The sequence below is a fragment of the Lissotriton vulgaris genome, chromosome 5, assembly GCF_964263255.1.
Source record: "Lissotriton vulgaris chromosome 5, aLisVul1.2, whole genome shotgun sequence".
Classification (NCBI taxonomy): Eukaryota; Metazoa; Chordata; class Amphibia; order Caudata; family Salamandridae; genus Lissotriton; species Lissotriton vulgaris.
Window position 1 is genome coordinate 1,183,127,881 of NC_141693.1, and position 17,633 is coordinate 1,183,145,513.

The window sequence follows — 17,633 nt, forward strand, 5'->3', positions numbered from 1 at the left end:
ATAATCCAAAAGTTCCATGCGAAGCACAACCGCTTCATAAGCCGGTATCTCAGGACCAAATGTAGGAAAAATCAGTCTATCCAGGATTAAATCACGTATCTTGCTTAGGTAAGGGGGAATAGGAATTGTGAGTGTCAGTATGCCTTCTATTTCCAGTCCAGGTACCAACAGTATCACTTCCAGCTTAACGTTTGGGATCGTACTGGTCACAGTCACTGACCTCACCCTCCCGGACTTCAATACACCTGGCATTTGTCAACAGGGAGGTCCACTCAGGAGTGGCGTATCTCCGACAAGGTACTCTCACCCTCCTTGACCTTCTCGGACCTTTTTGCTCTGACTCCAGCTTCCCCTCTCCCGGGTCTGATTCTTCAGATACAGGTGCAAGATCCCTCTCGGAAGCCAATCTTACGTTCAGTCGCCTTCGCCTCTCAGGCCAACTTGCCTCAGTGTTACTCACTCTTCTGCTTCTCGTCTGCACACCCTGCTCACCACTGCTTTCGGCTTGTTCTGAATTCAAATCACCTTCACAGCAACTTCCCCATTCAGAGGCAGATTCTGTGTCACTGTCGTCGTGATTTCCTTCAGCTCGATCGAATGAGTTACCAGCTCCTTCAGACACCCCCACAGCTTGACTTGTCCCCTCTAGTGGATCTTCCTCCACAGCTGGATTTTCATCAACGAGAGGAGCTGTATATTCCAGGGGTGCTGGAACTCTTCGGGTGTGAGAAGCATGGATCCAATTTGGCAATCCACCACACTTCACAGCAGTGTTCGTCACCAAAATAACTTGGAACGGTCCTCTCCAGCACACATCTAGGCAGCTCTTCCTCACGTGTTTTCTCACCAAGACCCAGTCACCTGGACACAGGTCGTGACAGAGGTCTTTAGAGGTCGGAATTTCAGCCGTCTGCACCTGAAGAGACACAGAATGGATGACATCAGAAAGTCCTTTGCAATAATCAAGAATCAGATCATCTGTGATATTTAGCAAGGCTGCTGAGGGGACAGACGGCAGTCTCATAGCCCTCCCCATCAACACCTCGTGGGGTGAGAGACCTGTCCTCCTGTCTGGCGTACTACGTAAGCTCATTAACACCAACGGCAATGCATCTGGCCATTTCAGGGACGTAGCTGAGCATACTTTCGCCATTCGGGCCTTGAGTGTTCCGTTTATTTGCTCCACTATGCCAGAAGCCTCTGGTCGATAGCTGCAATGCAGTCTCTGGTCAATGTTCAGTGCAGAGCAGAGCATTTTCACAACTTCACTATTAAAATGCGTCCCTCTGTCCGTGGCACTAACTCCCTCAATAATAATTTTGCTACTGTGAGTGTATTGCACCTACGAGTTGGGTATGCCTCAACCCACCTGGAAAACACACACACAATCACCAAGACATATCTGAGGCGATTACACCTTGGCATCTCAATGAAATCCAGTTGCATCCTGTTGAAAGGTCCACCGGACCTTCCAATGTGACTCAGTGTGACTGGTGTTCCTTTCCCAACATTCATTTGTTGACACGTAACACACCTCTGACATACTGCTTCCGCAGCCGTTCGAAACTTGGGATTATACCAAGTCTGCCTGAACACTCGCATCATTGCATCTCTTCCCAGATGTACAGGACCATGTATCTGTCGTGCCATCGGACTCACCAGCTCATTCGGCAACACAGCTCTCCCATCAGCCGAAATCCACAAATCCAACTCTCCTCTGACACAACCAGAGGTCTCCCACACCCTTTTCTCGTACTCTGATGCTTGCTCCTGCATTTTTCTCAATTCATCCCATGTATCAGCCACTTCAAGTATCATGTTTAACTCGGACCCTCCCTGTGTCCCTTCGACAATTTGATCAGTAAATGAGTATCCCTGCTCAGCACAGTAGCGTGCAACTTCATCAGCATAACGATTAACCAAAGACACAAAATCAGTACCTTTACTATGTGCTGTGCATTTTACCACCGCTATCTCTGCTGGACCCTGTAAAGCTTCCAGCAGTAGCCTGACAAATTCTCCATTCCGGATAGGGGAACCTGACGATGTCATGTAACCCCTTTGAGACCAACTGACTGAAGTCATGAACCACCCCAAACCCATATTGGCTGTCAGTATATATGGTGATCCGAATCTTGTCTGCTGCCAAACAGGCATGTGTCAACGCAATTATCTCAGCCACTTGAGCGGAGTGTACTCCTTCCAGGCAGGCCGCTTCGACTATTTCATGAATGGTACAGACAGCAAAAGCTGCTCTCAACTGACCAGCATTATCCCTTACGCATGAGCCATCAACAAAGTAAGTTTCATCAGGGTCCATCAATGGCTCATCAACAATGTCCGGTCTGGGTTTGGTACACAGTTCAGTCACTTCAAGGCAATCGTGGTCTTCACAATCATCATCTAAGGCATTTGGTAAAGGCATTACCGTAGCAGGATTCAAAACCGAGCACCTCTTAAGGGTCACATTCTCCGCGGCAAGGATGACTTGCTCGTAGCGTGTGAGCCTATTATTAGTCAAGTGCTGCGTCTTGGTCCTGGTCATCAACAATTCCACTGAGTGTGGAACATGTACCATCAGTGGATGTCCCATCACAATGCTTTCACAACTTTCAATGCTGACACCTGTTGCAGCAACGGATTTGAGACATCCGGGCAAAGCTGCGGCTACTGGGTCTAAGGTAGCCGAGAAATAAGCAACTGGTCTACGGACACCTCCATGATCTTGCGTTAAGACTGCCAAAGTACAACCCTCCCGCTCACAACAGAACAATGAAAATGATTTGTTGTAATCAGGCATTCCCAGAGGCGGAGCACGACACAAGTCCTCTCGCAACTCAAGAAAAGCCATCATACAGTCTATGTCCCATGGTACCGGATCACTCACATCCTTGTGCGTCAGTTTCTGCAATGGTTTCGCCTTCAGGGAAAAATTGGCAATCCACTGGCGACAGTAGCCAACCATCCCCAAGAACATTCTAACCTCTCTCTGGGTTGTGGGCACCATCATTTTCATTATGGCCTCTATCCTGTCAGGAGACACTTTCCTTTTCCCCTTCTCTATCCTGTGACCCAGATACTGTACCTCAGAGAGACAGTACTGTAGTTTGCTGGGGGATACCTTGTGCCCATTTTCTGCCAAATGGTTCAACAAGGCAATGGTGTCAATTCTACAAGCATCTTCTGTCTCTGACGCAACAAGGAGGTCGTCTATGTACTGTATGAGAACCGAGGTCTGCGGTAGCACTAGACTCTCAAGATTCCTTTTCAGCAATTGATTAAAGATCGATGGGCTCTCTGTATACCTTTGAGGGATACGACACCATGTTAACACGCGATCTTCCAGCTTAAATGCAAAAAGAAATTGGCTCTCCTCATGCAATGGTATCGAAAAGAAAGCTTGACACAAATCAATCACAGTGAACCACTCAGCCTGGTGCGGTATCTGAAACAATATCACTGAAGGATTCGGTACCACTGGACAACAGGGAACAACTATGTTGTTCACTTTCCTTAAATCCTGCATAATCCTGAACTTCCCGTTAGGTTTCTGCAAACCCATGATCGGGGAGTTGCATGGACTGCCCATGACTTCTTTCAGAATTCCCTGTCTAATCATGGATTCGATCACAGGTTTTATTCCTGCGATAGTTTCTGGTGTCAACTTGTATTGGGGTGTTCTTGGAAACTCGGCATTCGGTCTCACTTGAATCCTAACTGGCTCTACTCCTTTGATTAAGCCAATCTCTTCTCCTGTAAAGTCCCACACTTCCTGTCTGACTGTTTCCCGCAAGTCCCAGGGGAGTTCCTTCACCGTTAACGCAGGATACAATTCTATGCACACATGTGTGTTTTCAACCTTAAAGGCAGCATCATCATCATTGGTTTGTAACTCCACTCCCCTAGGTGTACAGTAGATGGTACAGTTAAGCTTACACAAAGATCTCTTCCTAACATACACACAGGGCTGGAATCGCACACCACAAATTGGTGCTGTCCCTGAAGTTTCCTATTCTTACTGGGACTGGCTCAGTCAGTGGGTTTGTCATCCTTCTGTTTGCAACCCCTACAACTTGGATGGTCTGTCCGGAAAGTGGCAGGTTAGGGACTACTGCAGATCGTACAGTAGAACTGGTAGCCCCAGTATCCACCAAAAAGGTGGTAGGGTGTGCATCCACATCAGCCTCTACAAAAGGTCCCCTCTGGTCTACCTCCAGTACTGCCCCGAGGGTACAATCCTCCTCTCCACTCAGGCACCGTCCTGTCACAGGGTCGAAGTAATAGTATTCATCCCCTTCAAATATGAAAGGCATCTGCTGGTAAACCTTGTTCCCTGACACAATCTTCGGTGGCTGGGGAACCGGAGCCCTAGGAGCTGAAGCCCCCCCTTTGGCCACCTTGAACTTGGCTACGGTTACTTTCGGCACCGGAAGAGCCTGAACCTCCTCCTCCTCTTCCTCCTGTAATTGGTTTTCCGGGTTATGGGGACACTCGCGTCTCCAATGTCCAACCTCATGACACTGATGACACTTAGTCGTCTTTTTCAAAGTCGCCAGATCTATCTTTGGCCTTGGACGATCCTCACTGTCCCTTTTCTGACCACCTGATTTTCTTCCTAGGGTTCCATTTCCTGACTGACCCTGTCCTCCCGGTTGCATCTGGACTAACATCAGTTTATCCTTAAGCTTCCTTGTCTTAGGGCCCGATTCACAGAATGAACTTACTACTTTTGCCATTCACAGAATGCACTTACTACTTTTGGTATTCACAGAATGAACTTACTCATTTCGGTATTCACAGAAGTTAGGACTCCTAAATGCCTTCTGTGAATACCGAAAGTCTTAAAATTAGGATTTTTCTCAATTTAGTAGTAGTAAAGTTAGGATAATTAACTTTACTACTACTAAATTGAGAAAAATCCTAATTTTAAGACTTTCGGTATTCACAGAAGGCATTTAGGAGTCCTAAAGTTAGTAGTCCTAACTTTACCACTACTAAATTGAGAAAAATCCTAATTTTAAGACTTTCGGTATTCACAGAAGGCATTTAAGAGTCCTAAAGTTAGTAGTCCTAACTTCTGTGAATACCGAAATGAGTAAGTTCATTCTGTGAATACCAAAAGTAGTAAGTGCATTCTGTGAATGCCAAAAGTAATAAGTCCATTCTGTGAATCGGGCCCCATCTTCGGAAATAGACTGACACCATATGATGTCTTTTCCATCGTCGATATTTAAAAGGGGATTTCCTCAGAAGGCTTTCCTTGGGTTTTTGCTCGCCAGTTTGAACTGCAGCCAGAGAGGTCTTGACATTTAGGGAGAAAAACAGTCAGAAAATTATTAAATATAAACTATCTCAATATGAATGTGGGGATAGAGTTGGGAAGCTTTGGGCCTATAAAGTCGCAGATGATCGTGCAACAACCCTAGTTAAAGCTATTAAGGGTCCCCATAATATTCTATATACTCAATCAGCACAAATTCTGGGACAATTTGTCTCATACTATGAAAATTTACATACCCCTGAGAGTAGATGCACTGAGGTTCAGATAAAATCCTATATTAGTAAGAATTTGCCTGCAGAAATATACTTGGAACAGACATGCATTGATCAATTGGAAGAGGAGGTTACATTAACAGAGCTTCGTCTTGCTGTTACCTCTCTTAAATCTAATAAAGCAGCTGGTGAGGATACACTTCCCATAGAGTTATACAAAACTTGTGCGGCTAAAATTCTACCACTTCTCTGCTTGGTAATTAATTTAATTGGTGCTACTGGGAAGGCCCCGGATTCATGGAAGATGGCTAAAATTATGTTCTTCTTAAAAAAAATAAACCTCCTGTGGAGTGTGGGTCTTATAGACCTATATCTCTGATAAATACCGACGCTAAAGTTTATTCTAAACTTTTAGCAATGCGAATAGCTCCTCTTATGCCCCAATTGGTAAATGATCAACAGCATGGCTTTGTTGTTGGGAGAGACACCATCACACATGTTAACATGGCTATTACTGCTTTCGATGTGGCTACAACTAAACTCACCCCACTCGGTATGATACTTTTAGACGCAGAGAAGGCGTTCGACCGAGTGGGGTGAGATTATTTGTCGGGAGTCCTAAGGCAATTTGGTTTTAGAGGGCGTTTCTTGAGAAGTATACAGGCATTATATAAGGACCCTAATGCCAAAATTAGTTATGCTGGGGTACTCTCAACAACTTTTTCAATTTTGCGGGGGACGAGGCATGGATGCCCGCTATTACCCCTGCTTTTTGCTCTCTCTATGGAGCCATTTATCAATGCTTTGGAAGCTCAAGCCAAGATTGCTCCTATCTCGCATGAAGGTAAAACCTTAAAAATTACCGCATATGCGGATGATCTAGCTATTTATACTACCAATGTCGTGGATGCACTAATAGGGATAACGGCAGAAGCTAATAATTTTGGGACCATCTCAGGCTATAAATTAAATTTAAATAAAACACAAGTTATTATGAACTATCAGGCCAACCTACCAGTGCAAGGACTCTGTCAATCTGCAGTATATCTAGGGGTAAAGATATCATCTAAAATCGCTGATATAAATTCATTAAATTACTATCCTTTATTAAAAGAAGTGACCAATCTTTTGAAAAAATGGCACAAGATCCCATTAAACCTCCTAGGTCGTATGAATTTGATCAAGATGAACATTCTGCTGAAGTTTTTATATCTTTTCCGTTCCATACCTTGTCGCGTTAATAACTAAGGGCCAGATGTAGGACGGCCAATACCGGTCGGTAACGGCCCAAAATCAGTAAAATCGGCCGTTACCGAGCGGTATTGCGAGAATGAGATGTAGGTGCCCCAAAAAAAACGATTCGGTAAAAATCAAGCAGTAAAATTCCGACTCGGAAATAACCGATTCGATATTTACAGAGTCGGAGTTCACCGATCGGATGAATACCGACTCGGTATACACCGATTCGGAAAATAACGAATCGGAAAACATGGCCATCGCGATGTAGGAATGGGAAAATATACCGAATTCATCCAAATTCGGTATTTCTGAGTCAGATTTTACTATGGACTGAAAGGTGGTGGTAACCATGTGGATGCTATAAAAAGGCTCCCAAAATGCAACCCTCCAGTCAAGATGGCTGCACTCTATGTGATAGCGAGGAGGCGAAGGCTACAGGCTGCAGGACTGAGGGTATGGCAAAGGGAGGAGCAGGTCTACAGGCAAAGGATCACTCTGTTCCAATTGACTGAGCCTGAGATACTTCAGAGGTACAGGCTGCACCCCAATACCATCATGGACTTAAAAAGGGACCTCCACCCATACCTGGACCATCCAACACCCATGGCCCACGCCATACCTCCCCATGTCCAGGTGCTGTGCAGCATACACCTGCTTGCCTCTGGGAGCTACCAGAGTGTGATAGCTGCAGTAGGAGGAGTATCCCAGAGCTGTTTGTCCCGATTCTTCCGGAAGTTCCTGGATGTCATGACTCAGAGAATGGGAGACTACATACAGTTCCCTGACACACCTGCGGAACTTGCCAATACTAAAACAGACTTCTATGGACTGGCTCACTTCCCACATGTGATAGGCTGCATAGATGGCACCCACATTCCCCTATGCCCACCTGCAGCCACGGAACACATATACAGAAACCGTAAGTCTACGCACTCCATCAACGTGCAGGTGATATGCAATGCAGGGAAAATCATCAGCGACATAGTAGCTAAATTTCCAGGGAGCACGCACAACTCCTACATATTCCAGAATAGTGGAATATATAGACGTCTTCAGAATGGTGATTTTGGAGATGGATATCTGCTAGGTAAATATGTAGCACACACCCTGAAATGTATTTCTGCTCCATGTGGAATGTGTATGAAACCCATGTACCTCTTGTTCTCTCCCAGGTGATAGTGCATATGCCCTGCATTCCTTTGTGCTGACACCGTACCTGAACCCAACCAACAGAGCAGAAAGGCGATACAATGTTGCTCACAGGTCTACACGCAATGTTGTGGAGAGAACCTTTGGACTCCTGAAGAGCAGGTTCCGTTGCCTCCACAAAAGTGGAGGTGCGCGACAGTACACCCCCCTCCTGTGTTGCAAAATAATAGTGACCTGTGCCATATTGCACAATCTTGCAACCAAGGAAGGCACAGAGGTGGAGTTGACACATCGTGAGAACATAGATGAGGACCAAGAACATGCTGATCCCCAGGCAACAGGGCCAGCCGCAGTAGATGGCAGATTGAGACGGAGTGAAATTACACAACGCTATTTCTAGAAAAAGTATGACACACACACAGGTATACTTCCAGACATGAGTAGTTTATTCTTCACTACTCCTTGATTGTCACAAGACTGTACGTGAATGTCACTGGCTGCACATACTCAGTTGCTCTCACTGTGTGCATCAGAGTCACTTCCCTGCAAAGTTCAGTTCTTACGCCCTCGCACCACATTGCGGGACTTAGGTGCCTGTCCTTCAGGTTCCCTGATGGTGCCTGACTCACCATGGCTGTGCCTGCCGCTCCTCCGCACCTCCTGGACAGGTGTACTGGAGCCACTCCTGCTGGTTGACCCCTCAGTCTCCTCCACACCCGTGTCACCTGCATGACCCACGTTTGAGGTCAACATCTGCTCCATTGCAGAGGTAACTCTGCCCATGCCCCGGGTTAACTTAGTGCAGCAGTGCTCTATTGCCTCCTGCATAGAAATGGAGCGTCTGCAGAGGAGAGCTGTGTTGGCAGCAAACCTGTTCATGGCCTTGGTCTGGTCGCGCATGTACTGCCGTTCCCTTGCACGCTGAAGATGTTCCCTATCAAGCTTGTCCGAGAGGACCCCCATGTAGGTTGAAATGTCTGAGATCCCCTGTGCAATCAGGTCCATGCTACTAGCCATTTGGGTAATGCCCTTGTCCATGTTGGACATTGTTGCGCTCAAACCGCGTACCTGGTGCTGCTGCATGGCTTGCAGCGATTTGGCCTGCTGCCGTTGATCCTTCACCATCGTGCCCCCCAGCCCACAGAACACGCTCTCACCATCCTGGCCCTCCCCACCATCACGTGCCCTCCTGCCAAGGACTGTAGTGCGCGCTACGCCAGCAGACATAGGTGTTCTTGGCCTGTCAGGCACTGGCGCACTCTTCTGGGGGACATCATCCTCATCCTCTGAATCAAAGGTCTGCAGGATCCTCTGCGGGGGCTCCGCCTGGCTACTTTACCCTACCGGCATGGGCGTATTTGTGAGGTCTGGAGACCCAAACAACAGAGGGGACATTGGGATTGGTGTAGTGGGTGGATCTGGTGATGAGGGGTCCTGGGTAGTGTCGTCTCCACCTTCTCCTGCGCTGTGACGTTTTTTGCTTTTTTCTTTCTTCCCTCTTTTAGATGATGGTGCCCTCTCCTCCCTCGGCGGTGCAGAACTGCGTGACGACTCTCCTGTGGAATGAAATTGACATAGTGTCAATGTTGTAGTTTATCTGTGTGTTTTTCTTAATTAAATGTACTGCACACCATTGCACAGTCCACATTGCTTGTTTGGGGATGTTTGTGACATGCCTTGCTGAGTCATGTGTGCTGTACTTTGCTTCTGTGTGTACATGACTACGTCTACCATGATGCATTGCTACAATTATTTCTGGCCTCTCCTGCTGTGTCATGTGTGTACACAGTGGTGTGCAGGGTTGGGATGCGTGGGGGTGCATGTGGGTACATGCCTCTTACCTTGTTTTTTGGCTGATTTCGCTGTGCTATCCAGGTCTCCAATCCCGTGGATGCATTCAGACTCCATGGTGGATGCAACTTGCTCCTCTATTGGTGTGAGTTTTGGGGCTTTGGCCCTGCCACCTCTTGTCAGACCTTTTTCTGTCCTGCTATCTTCTTCTTGGTGACTATGCGCAGGTCATACCACCGTTTCTTGATGTACTCAATGTCCCGGTGGGTGACTCCAATGGCATTCATTTTGCCCTGGATAGCTAGCCATATGTTGCGCTTCACAGTCTCTGCAACATGCAGAGACTGCCTCCCAAATATTTGGCTGTAGTGGGTAACAATCTCATCCACAGTCACCTGTAGTTCCTCTTGGCTGAACTTCTGCTTCCTTTTCCTCTCCACTGCATCCTTCTGACCTTCCTGTGACTCCATTCTCTCAGTCTGCTGGCCTGTGAATGCTGTGCTCCTCTCTCCTCTGCAGATTTGTTTGTACAGTTGGTTTCCACCTGCATGGGTGTGGCCACTCCCAAGTACTGGGGTGTGGTGCCTCTCTCTCATTGGTTGGATTCACAGGGCCTTGGCTGGGGTGGGTGTAGGCTCTCCCTGATTGGTTGACAGGCTCACATGGCAGATTTCAAAGTCCCAAATCGGTATTTACCGAATCGGTAATATCCGAGTCGGTGTAATCCGAGTCAGATTTTTCCGATTCGGTGATTCCCATTGATTCCTATGGGCAAGCAGGGCCATGGGTTAGCTTGGGTTTCACCGAATCGGATTTTACCGACTCGGACAATTCCGACTCGGTAAATTACGATTCGGCTTACCGAGTCATACCGAGTCAGTAACTTTTACCGATTTTTTACCTACATACCATTTTCCGACTGGGGAATACCGATTCCGTGTGAGTCGGTATTTTCCATTCGGTAAATGGAAATTACCTACATCTGGCCCTTATTCTTTATAAAATTAGATGGCATTTTAAGTAGTTTCTTCTGGGGCTATAAGAAGGCTCGAATGTCTATGACAATATTAAAATTCCTATCTGAAAAGGAAGGTTTGAACTTCCCTGATTTCAGAGCTTATTTTTTCGCTTCCTTCTTAGGCCGGCTTCGTAGCCTATTTGCCGCTAACAATCAATATTTTTTTCACCAATTCATGCTCGGTGGTCATTCAAAACAATTCCTGGCAAAAGTACAAGACCCAAATTACTTCAAATGTGTAAAATTTAAGACTGCAAGAGATGCAGTATTTATATGGAACGAGATGTTGACTAAGTGCAATACTTCCTTTTTCCATAATGAGCTGCCAATATGGGACAATCCTGGGCTTCCAGACATTTTTAGAGATAAAATTGGTCGAGAATGGGCTAATTATGGTATTGAGACATTAGGAGATTTGTATGGTACCAATGGTTTTTTACAATTTGCAACATTGCAACTTCTTTACAAATTGCCTGAAAAAATGAGATATAAATACATTCAAATTAGGGACTACTTAATACGTAAGATGAATCTGATAGAAGTTACCAGTTCAGATATATGGACTTGTTTCTATTCTGTGAATAGAAAATCATTAATTAGTATGGGATACAAGTGTCTCAGTCAAAATAGTTTTGATGAAGCCCCTAGAGTGGCGCTAAAATGGACTGTTAGCTTAGGATCTAATGTGACAACCCAGAATATCTCTGCTGCCTTAGTTAATATCAGCAAAGTCGTCAAGTCTTCCAGTTTGAAACTCCAATCATACAGGACGATTAGCAAACTTTATTATTCTACATTAAAAATTTCAAAATGGTCACAAAACAACTTCAATAATGATCATACTAAATGTCCTAAATGCGGTTTGGTGGCAGCAGACATCATACATATGATTTATTTGTGCCCATCATTAGCTAAGTATTGGTTGGACATAGAAAATATTTCAACTCAAAATCAACTGATTAATTTTCCATTAAATGCAGTGGGGGTACTATTGTCCATATTCCCGGTTAGCTCTATTTATAAAGACTTGCTAAATATTGCCTTGGCTTGTGCTAGATTGGTGATTGCTAGGGCTTGGATCTCTCAGAAACCTCCTCATACGACCGAATGGTGGACATTGGTTCATGAAATTTACACTATGGAAGTTGCTATCGCCAGGAATAGAGAAATTAAAGCAAAAACAAAGTTTGCAAAGATATGGGGTAATTTTCTGCAATGTCCGTAACGATATGGATCATGGATGCTCTTTCTGTTCAAGATGTTATTATTTTTTTGATTTGTACTGACCAGGAATTACTTCTCTTACTTCTGTTTCTGTCTTTTTTTTAATATGAACTTGCACTAAATTGAATTGAATTTATTTTATTTTGTTGATTCTGTACTTGGAAAATGTTAATCTCCATGACTTGCTTGTCAAATAAAATTTAAAAAAAAGAAAAAAAAAAAAAAAAGGAAGGGGTGTCACTTCTAAACCCACAGAATTTCACATCATGCTGTTGCTGACAAACCATCATCTAATGATTGGGCTGCAAACACAGCATGTGAGTGTAATGAAATGTGATCTGTAACTCAGGAAAAACCCAGGACTTCCATTACATAGCAGAACCATACTCTCCCTATTCCTGCCCATACAAAGTATGAAGGGAAAGCGGAAATCCATAACTCAATACAGAAATATTAGATCTGGTAAAAGATGCTGCTGGTTGAAGGGACGGGAATGCCCACTACATGGTAAACAGGCATGTTCCCCTGGCGACTGCATTTATCTGGTTTCCTGGCTTAATTTTTGGCCCTGTTGTCATGCTAATCTTGATTGTGCACAGAACCCAAGACGTGGCCTTGCGCTATTAGTGCAAGGACCCACTAATAGTGCCCTCATTTTAGACAGATGACTACTTTCCCTGTGTTTGAGTTTAGCATGTATAGTGGTGATGAGAGCATTTCGTGTTTGGGAATCAGTGGTCTTGGCACGTGTCTAGTGATGTAGCGTGTGTGGTGCCTGCATGGTGCGTATGTGTGAGGCCGAGTAAGAGAGGCACCTGGCTGGGGCTTGCATAAGAAGGAGATGGAGGTTGAGATTTGCACTCAGACAGTGGAAGTAATACTCCCCCTGTCTAACCTGAAAACCCCTATTGGACAGAAAGGATTGGATCCACTTCAGCGCAGTCCCTATAACTCCACCCTTGTTCAGACACTGTAGCAAGGTGAAATGTGCTACAGTGTCGAACGCAGCACTCAAGTCAAGTAAGATGAGGGCCATCGTCTGCCCTTCATCTACCCCTTGCCTGATGGTTTCAGTGGCCATAAGTAGCGCTGACTCAGTGGAGTGGCGAGATCGAAAGCCAAACTGAGTTGGATGAAGCAGGCTGGCCTTCTCCACATGAGCCATCAGCTGAAGATTAGCCACCTTCTCTGCCACTTTGGCCAGGTAGGGTAGGAGAGAAATAGGGCGGAGGCTATCCAATCTTTCCCAACTAACATTTAACTTTTTTTGAAGCGGAAAAACCACTGCTTGCTTCCATCTATCAGGTACGGTATGAGTACTGAACGATAGATCCAGGACCTCCTTAATATAGGGCTCCAGGTTCTCAATACTCCCCACGAGCAGCTTAGGCGAAGCCGGGTCCCGGGGGGATCCTGACTTGATGGAGCTGCATATCTGCAGCAGGTTTTCTGGGGGTGGCTTCAGAAAGTTCTCCAACTTGTTTTCACCCACAACATCCTGTTCAATCTCTCTGAAATCAGAACTCCTTCTGTCTCCTCCCGAAAAAGCGGAGTATATAGCAGCCACCTTTACAGAGAAGAAAGCAGCGATACGATTACAAGATTCCTCTGAGACACTAGACGGATCAGCAGATGATCCACGGAAAGAAATTTCTTTATAGATTTTAAATAGCTCCTTAGTAGAATTTTCAGCTTCCCCTATTCTTCCTGCAAAATATTTGGCCTTGGAGCGCCTGATTAAGCTCTGATGACAGCCAGGTGCAGACATCTCACACTTGTTTGTGATTCTGTACTCCAGCAGCAGGAGTTCTTTGTAACTAATAGTTTCCACTCTGTCCCTTCCAAGTAGATTGTCTTCACAATCTATGACTGGGAAGATGCAGGATTTGGAAGCAGAGGGAATGTAATGTAGAAGTGATAAAAATGCTACATGAAATGTATACACTAATAGAGCAAGTGAAATAGCACTTTCAGATTTTTTCAACTGCATCATATACCATTGATGTTTTAGAGAAATGCACAGTTTTCATACAGTTTGCAGAATTTTCTCATGGACGGTAAATTAAAAAAAAAAACAGGTGGGTATTAGGCCTGCTTGGCACACAGTGGAGATACAGGGAGGTGCTGGACTATATCATGAGTGTGACCCATCAAACCAGAGGCTTTTTAGCAAATTAAGGAGGCACACATTATGCACACTATTTGATAGACATCCACCATCCAACCTCCTTGAGCAATTATGGCTCTCTCACATGGAGAGCTGTGTGCATTTTGTACCATAGATTTATTTCTCATCATTGCTGGTCTGAGAAGTAAAACTCTTCACTGCTGCGTTTTATATCTCCTCAAGGTTGAAAAGTCAACATTTGTGACTAATTATGGCACTCCTCAGGAAGCATTTTGCCTACTTTGGGAAAAAACCTGCCTCTGACATTTCTTGGACGGTAATTAAGGTTGAATACTGTATCCAGATATTTGACTTTGCAAAATGAATGAGTGATTTGTTGTCAAGCAGGAGTGAAGGTGCTTTTATTGTCAACAAATGAGAAGTAAATGTAATTGCAACTCTGTGTCACTCTGCAAGCTGTGCTCAGTTTAAATAGACCTTGTTTGTGTCATTGAGGCATTGGTGTTCACCTTATGATGTCATTCTCTTTAGCCTCCACAGAGTCTCCTCACCTTCTCAGACTCGCCAATGGCTGGGACCGCTGTGCTGGACGCGTGGAGGTGTACTACTCGGGTGCATGGGGAACAGTGTGCGATGACGGATGGGACATGAGCGACGCAAACGTGGTGTGCATGCAGCTACAGTGTGGAAACGCCACCTCTGCCCTAAGTAATGCTTTTTTTGGTCCTGGCAATGGCAGTATTCTCTTGGACGACATGAACTGCAGGGGAAATGAAGCCTACCTGTGGGGTTGTGCAAGCAGTGGATGGAACGTTCACAACTGCGTGCATGGCGAGGATGCCGGCGTCATCTGCTCAGGTACGTCTAGGAGTGGCCATGTAACCCCGCACAAGCATTTACCTCTCACTGCTATAGAGAGAGTCGTGTTTTGGAATCCAAAGGCAGTTGGGGGGTTTTCATAAACCACAAAAATATGATTAATGAATACAATGTAGTACTGGAGTTACTGAAGTCTGAAATCTGCAGAAAATTGTAGGGTAGGGGTTTTAAGGTTTTAATGACTAAGCTTCAGCACAGACTGTTATTTGTAAATGTACTCAATCAATATGCTATTTGATCATTTAACTACTCACAAACCAGCATTGCTCCTCTCCTCTGATGAGATTAAACAGCATCAGATATATTATACCTTAGAGATTGCTTTGAAGCTCAATGTGAGGAAATGTTTACCACTAAATACCTATAGTGGCCATAATTAGGGCTCCCAGTTTTCAGTTGTTACTGATTTTACAGATAACTACAGGGAGAAAAACATCTAATTCTCCGTCTGTTTTTTATTTTTAAATATGGATACAAATAGAAAAAAAATTCAGATTATTTTTTGAGTACTCTTAACTAAGACTAATAGCTCAGGTCATTAAAAAAGTATGGAATGTATTCTAATTAACATTAACATTAAAGAGCTGCAGATGTGAATGTGTGTGAGCTACAATACTTTATTAAAAATAATTGTTTTTATCTGAGTGCACCTATATCATACATGGATTCATGTAGCATCAAAATGCATTAGACATTTAAATATGAACATACATGTACTATTCAATATATACTGACATATACCAGTTGCAGTCACATTTTTTCACAAAGTCCAATATAAAAATGGATACATACAATAAGCAAAAGTAAATATTGATCAATGCAGACAAATGTCTGATTAAAACGGGAGCCATAGGCATAAGGTATTCATATTTAAACTATTGAAATTGACATTGAAACATGAAACTGATCTTACCCTTGAATGGAGAAATCTATTTTGTTCAAGTTTTAATGAGAGACCAGAAAGAGATTAAGATCTAAAGACTGAGATGCATGAATGCAATGTTTGTACCCCTAATGAGAGGAAAGCCGAACTGCCAGGACCCTGCAAAGCTGTTTTAGTTGAAGAGTTGCTGACTTTTCCACAACCTTCAACTGAAAGGGGACATTAGATACGAACTCGTACTTTTTATAGTCTGACTTGACAGGTGAAGTGAGATGCGTCACAACACATTCCATAGTAACTCGGAGTGTTATTGGGTTCAGATGTTTATAATATATTTCTTTCACTGTTTGTTCCAGATGGAAAACTCGTTCTGCCCATCTGTGCAATTGAAGTATGTCTGCAATGTCCCCTTCGGTTTGCCCGAATGATCACATCCTGAGGATTGATAGTTCGTTTGAATTGGAAACTCTTCTTAAATGTTCTTGTAGAGTTTTTAAGCAGGCCTCAGAGTCCTTCTTGGGGACGTGTACACAGTAACGAGTAATATAGTTCTTGAGATAGATTCTTGAAACAGGACAACCACTGTAAATCTGCAGGCTGTTACACATTTAAATTTACTTCATGATGTCATCATCTTAAACATGATGTTCAATTTCTGTCTTTACAGCTGCTCAAATTTTGACCCTCGGCCCCTCAGGTACGTTTCTCAGCTGGTTCTCTTTGTGAAAATAAATATCAGTTTTTAGTCACCTGCTTGCTTTAACCATCCACTTTCGGTGGATTAAGTACCCCTGGGCAGGGACGTAGCTTCGGGGGAGGAGTTTTTTTGGGGTTTGCTACACCCAATAAATACACTTTGTGGTCAATAGCTGTGAACAGCTACTTTCAGTCGAGTGTAATGAGGTGTCTGTCGGAATTCATCAGACATTTTTACATACACACGAACAAAAGCGCACACCTTCTCTCCCTCTCTCTGTTTTAAAATTCTTCAAAGATATTGATTATTTTATAAAGTATTGTTTTTTCATTCACTTCGTATCTCTACCAAATCGCGTTCCTCTCCCTTTCCGCTGTCCCTTAATTACCCCTCATGCCCCCTGCTTGTCTGGTAATGTATTATAAAATGACATGCCGATGTGATTCTTAGAACATCTGATTGCTATTGCTTCTTGGAATGCTCTCACAACCCACTCCATAAATCTCATAAATTGCCTATGTTGCCTGCGCTAATTTGTTTTGTAAACAAACTTTATTAGCATTCAAGACAGTGCCAGAGGACAACCAGTGATGTATACACATACAATCCAAATAACAGAAACATCTACGTATATGCCAACCCCCTGGTGATTAATAACAAGCAGGAGACACCTCGAAGCCCGAATCAGGGCACACATGTTATGAAATGTCAGTCTCTGCAGGGAAGCTGGAGGGGTGCCCAGCGGCCGCCCCAATAGAAAAGGGGTTAGTGTCGGTGTCCTGTTATCGTTCAGGTGTGTCTTCAACCTCTTCCTATCCCTTCCCTCAACTCCCATGGTGTCTGCTCTCTCCCCTCACAAAGTTAGTTGAAGGAACCAAGTGTATGTAGGCAAGCACCTAAGTCCACCACGCACACCTAGGTCCTGCCAGCCCTCAAGTGCCGAGGCAGGTCTGTGGGGGTTTAGGCTTGTTCTACAGTGCCACGTCGGCCCAATGGTCAGAGGAATTTTAGTCTTGGGTAATTCAGTGGTCACCTCTCACCACCCTTACTGCAAAGAGAGAGCCATAGCTATTGGCTGTGTTACCCTGTGAGTCAAGTCAGCTGTGTCTCCCAAGCTCATGAGGATCCCTCC

The 17,633-nt window shown here is 44.5% G+C and overlaps 1 protein-coding gene across 1 annotated transcript in view; it reads left to right on the forward strand.

The window, feature by feature from the left end:
• LOC147712227 (scavenger receptor cysteine-rich domain-containing protein DMBT1-like) overlaps nt 1–17,633 on the forward strand; it is a 190,694-nt gene that overhangs the window by 111,980 nt on the left and 61,081 nt on the right. The window contains exons 3-4 of the mRNA XM_086919602.1: nt 14,574–14,900; nt 16,472–16,501. Of these exons, the coding sequence (XP_086775728.1) occupies nt 14,574–14,900; nt 16,472–16,501 (357 nt within the window). The remainder of the gene's footprint in view (nt 1–14,573; nt 14,901–16,471; nt 16,502–17,633) is intronic.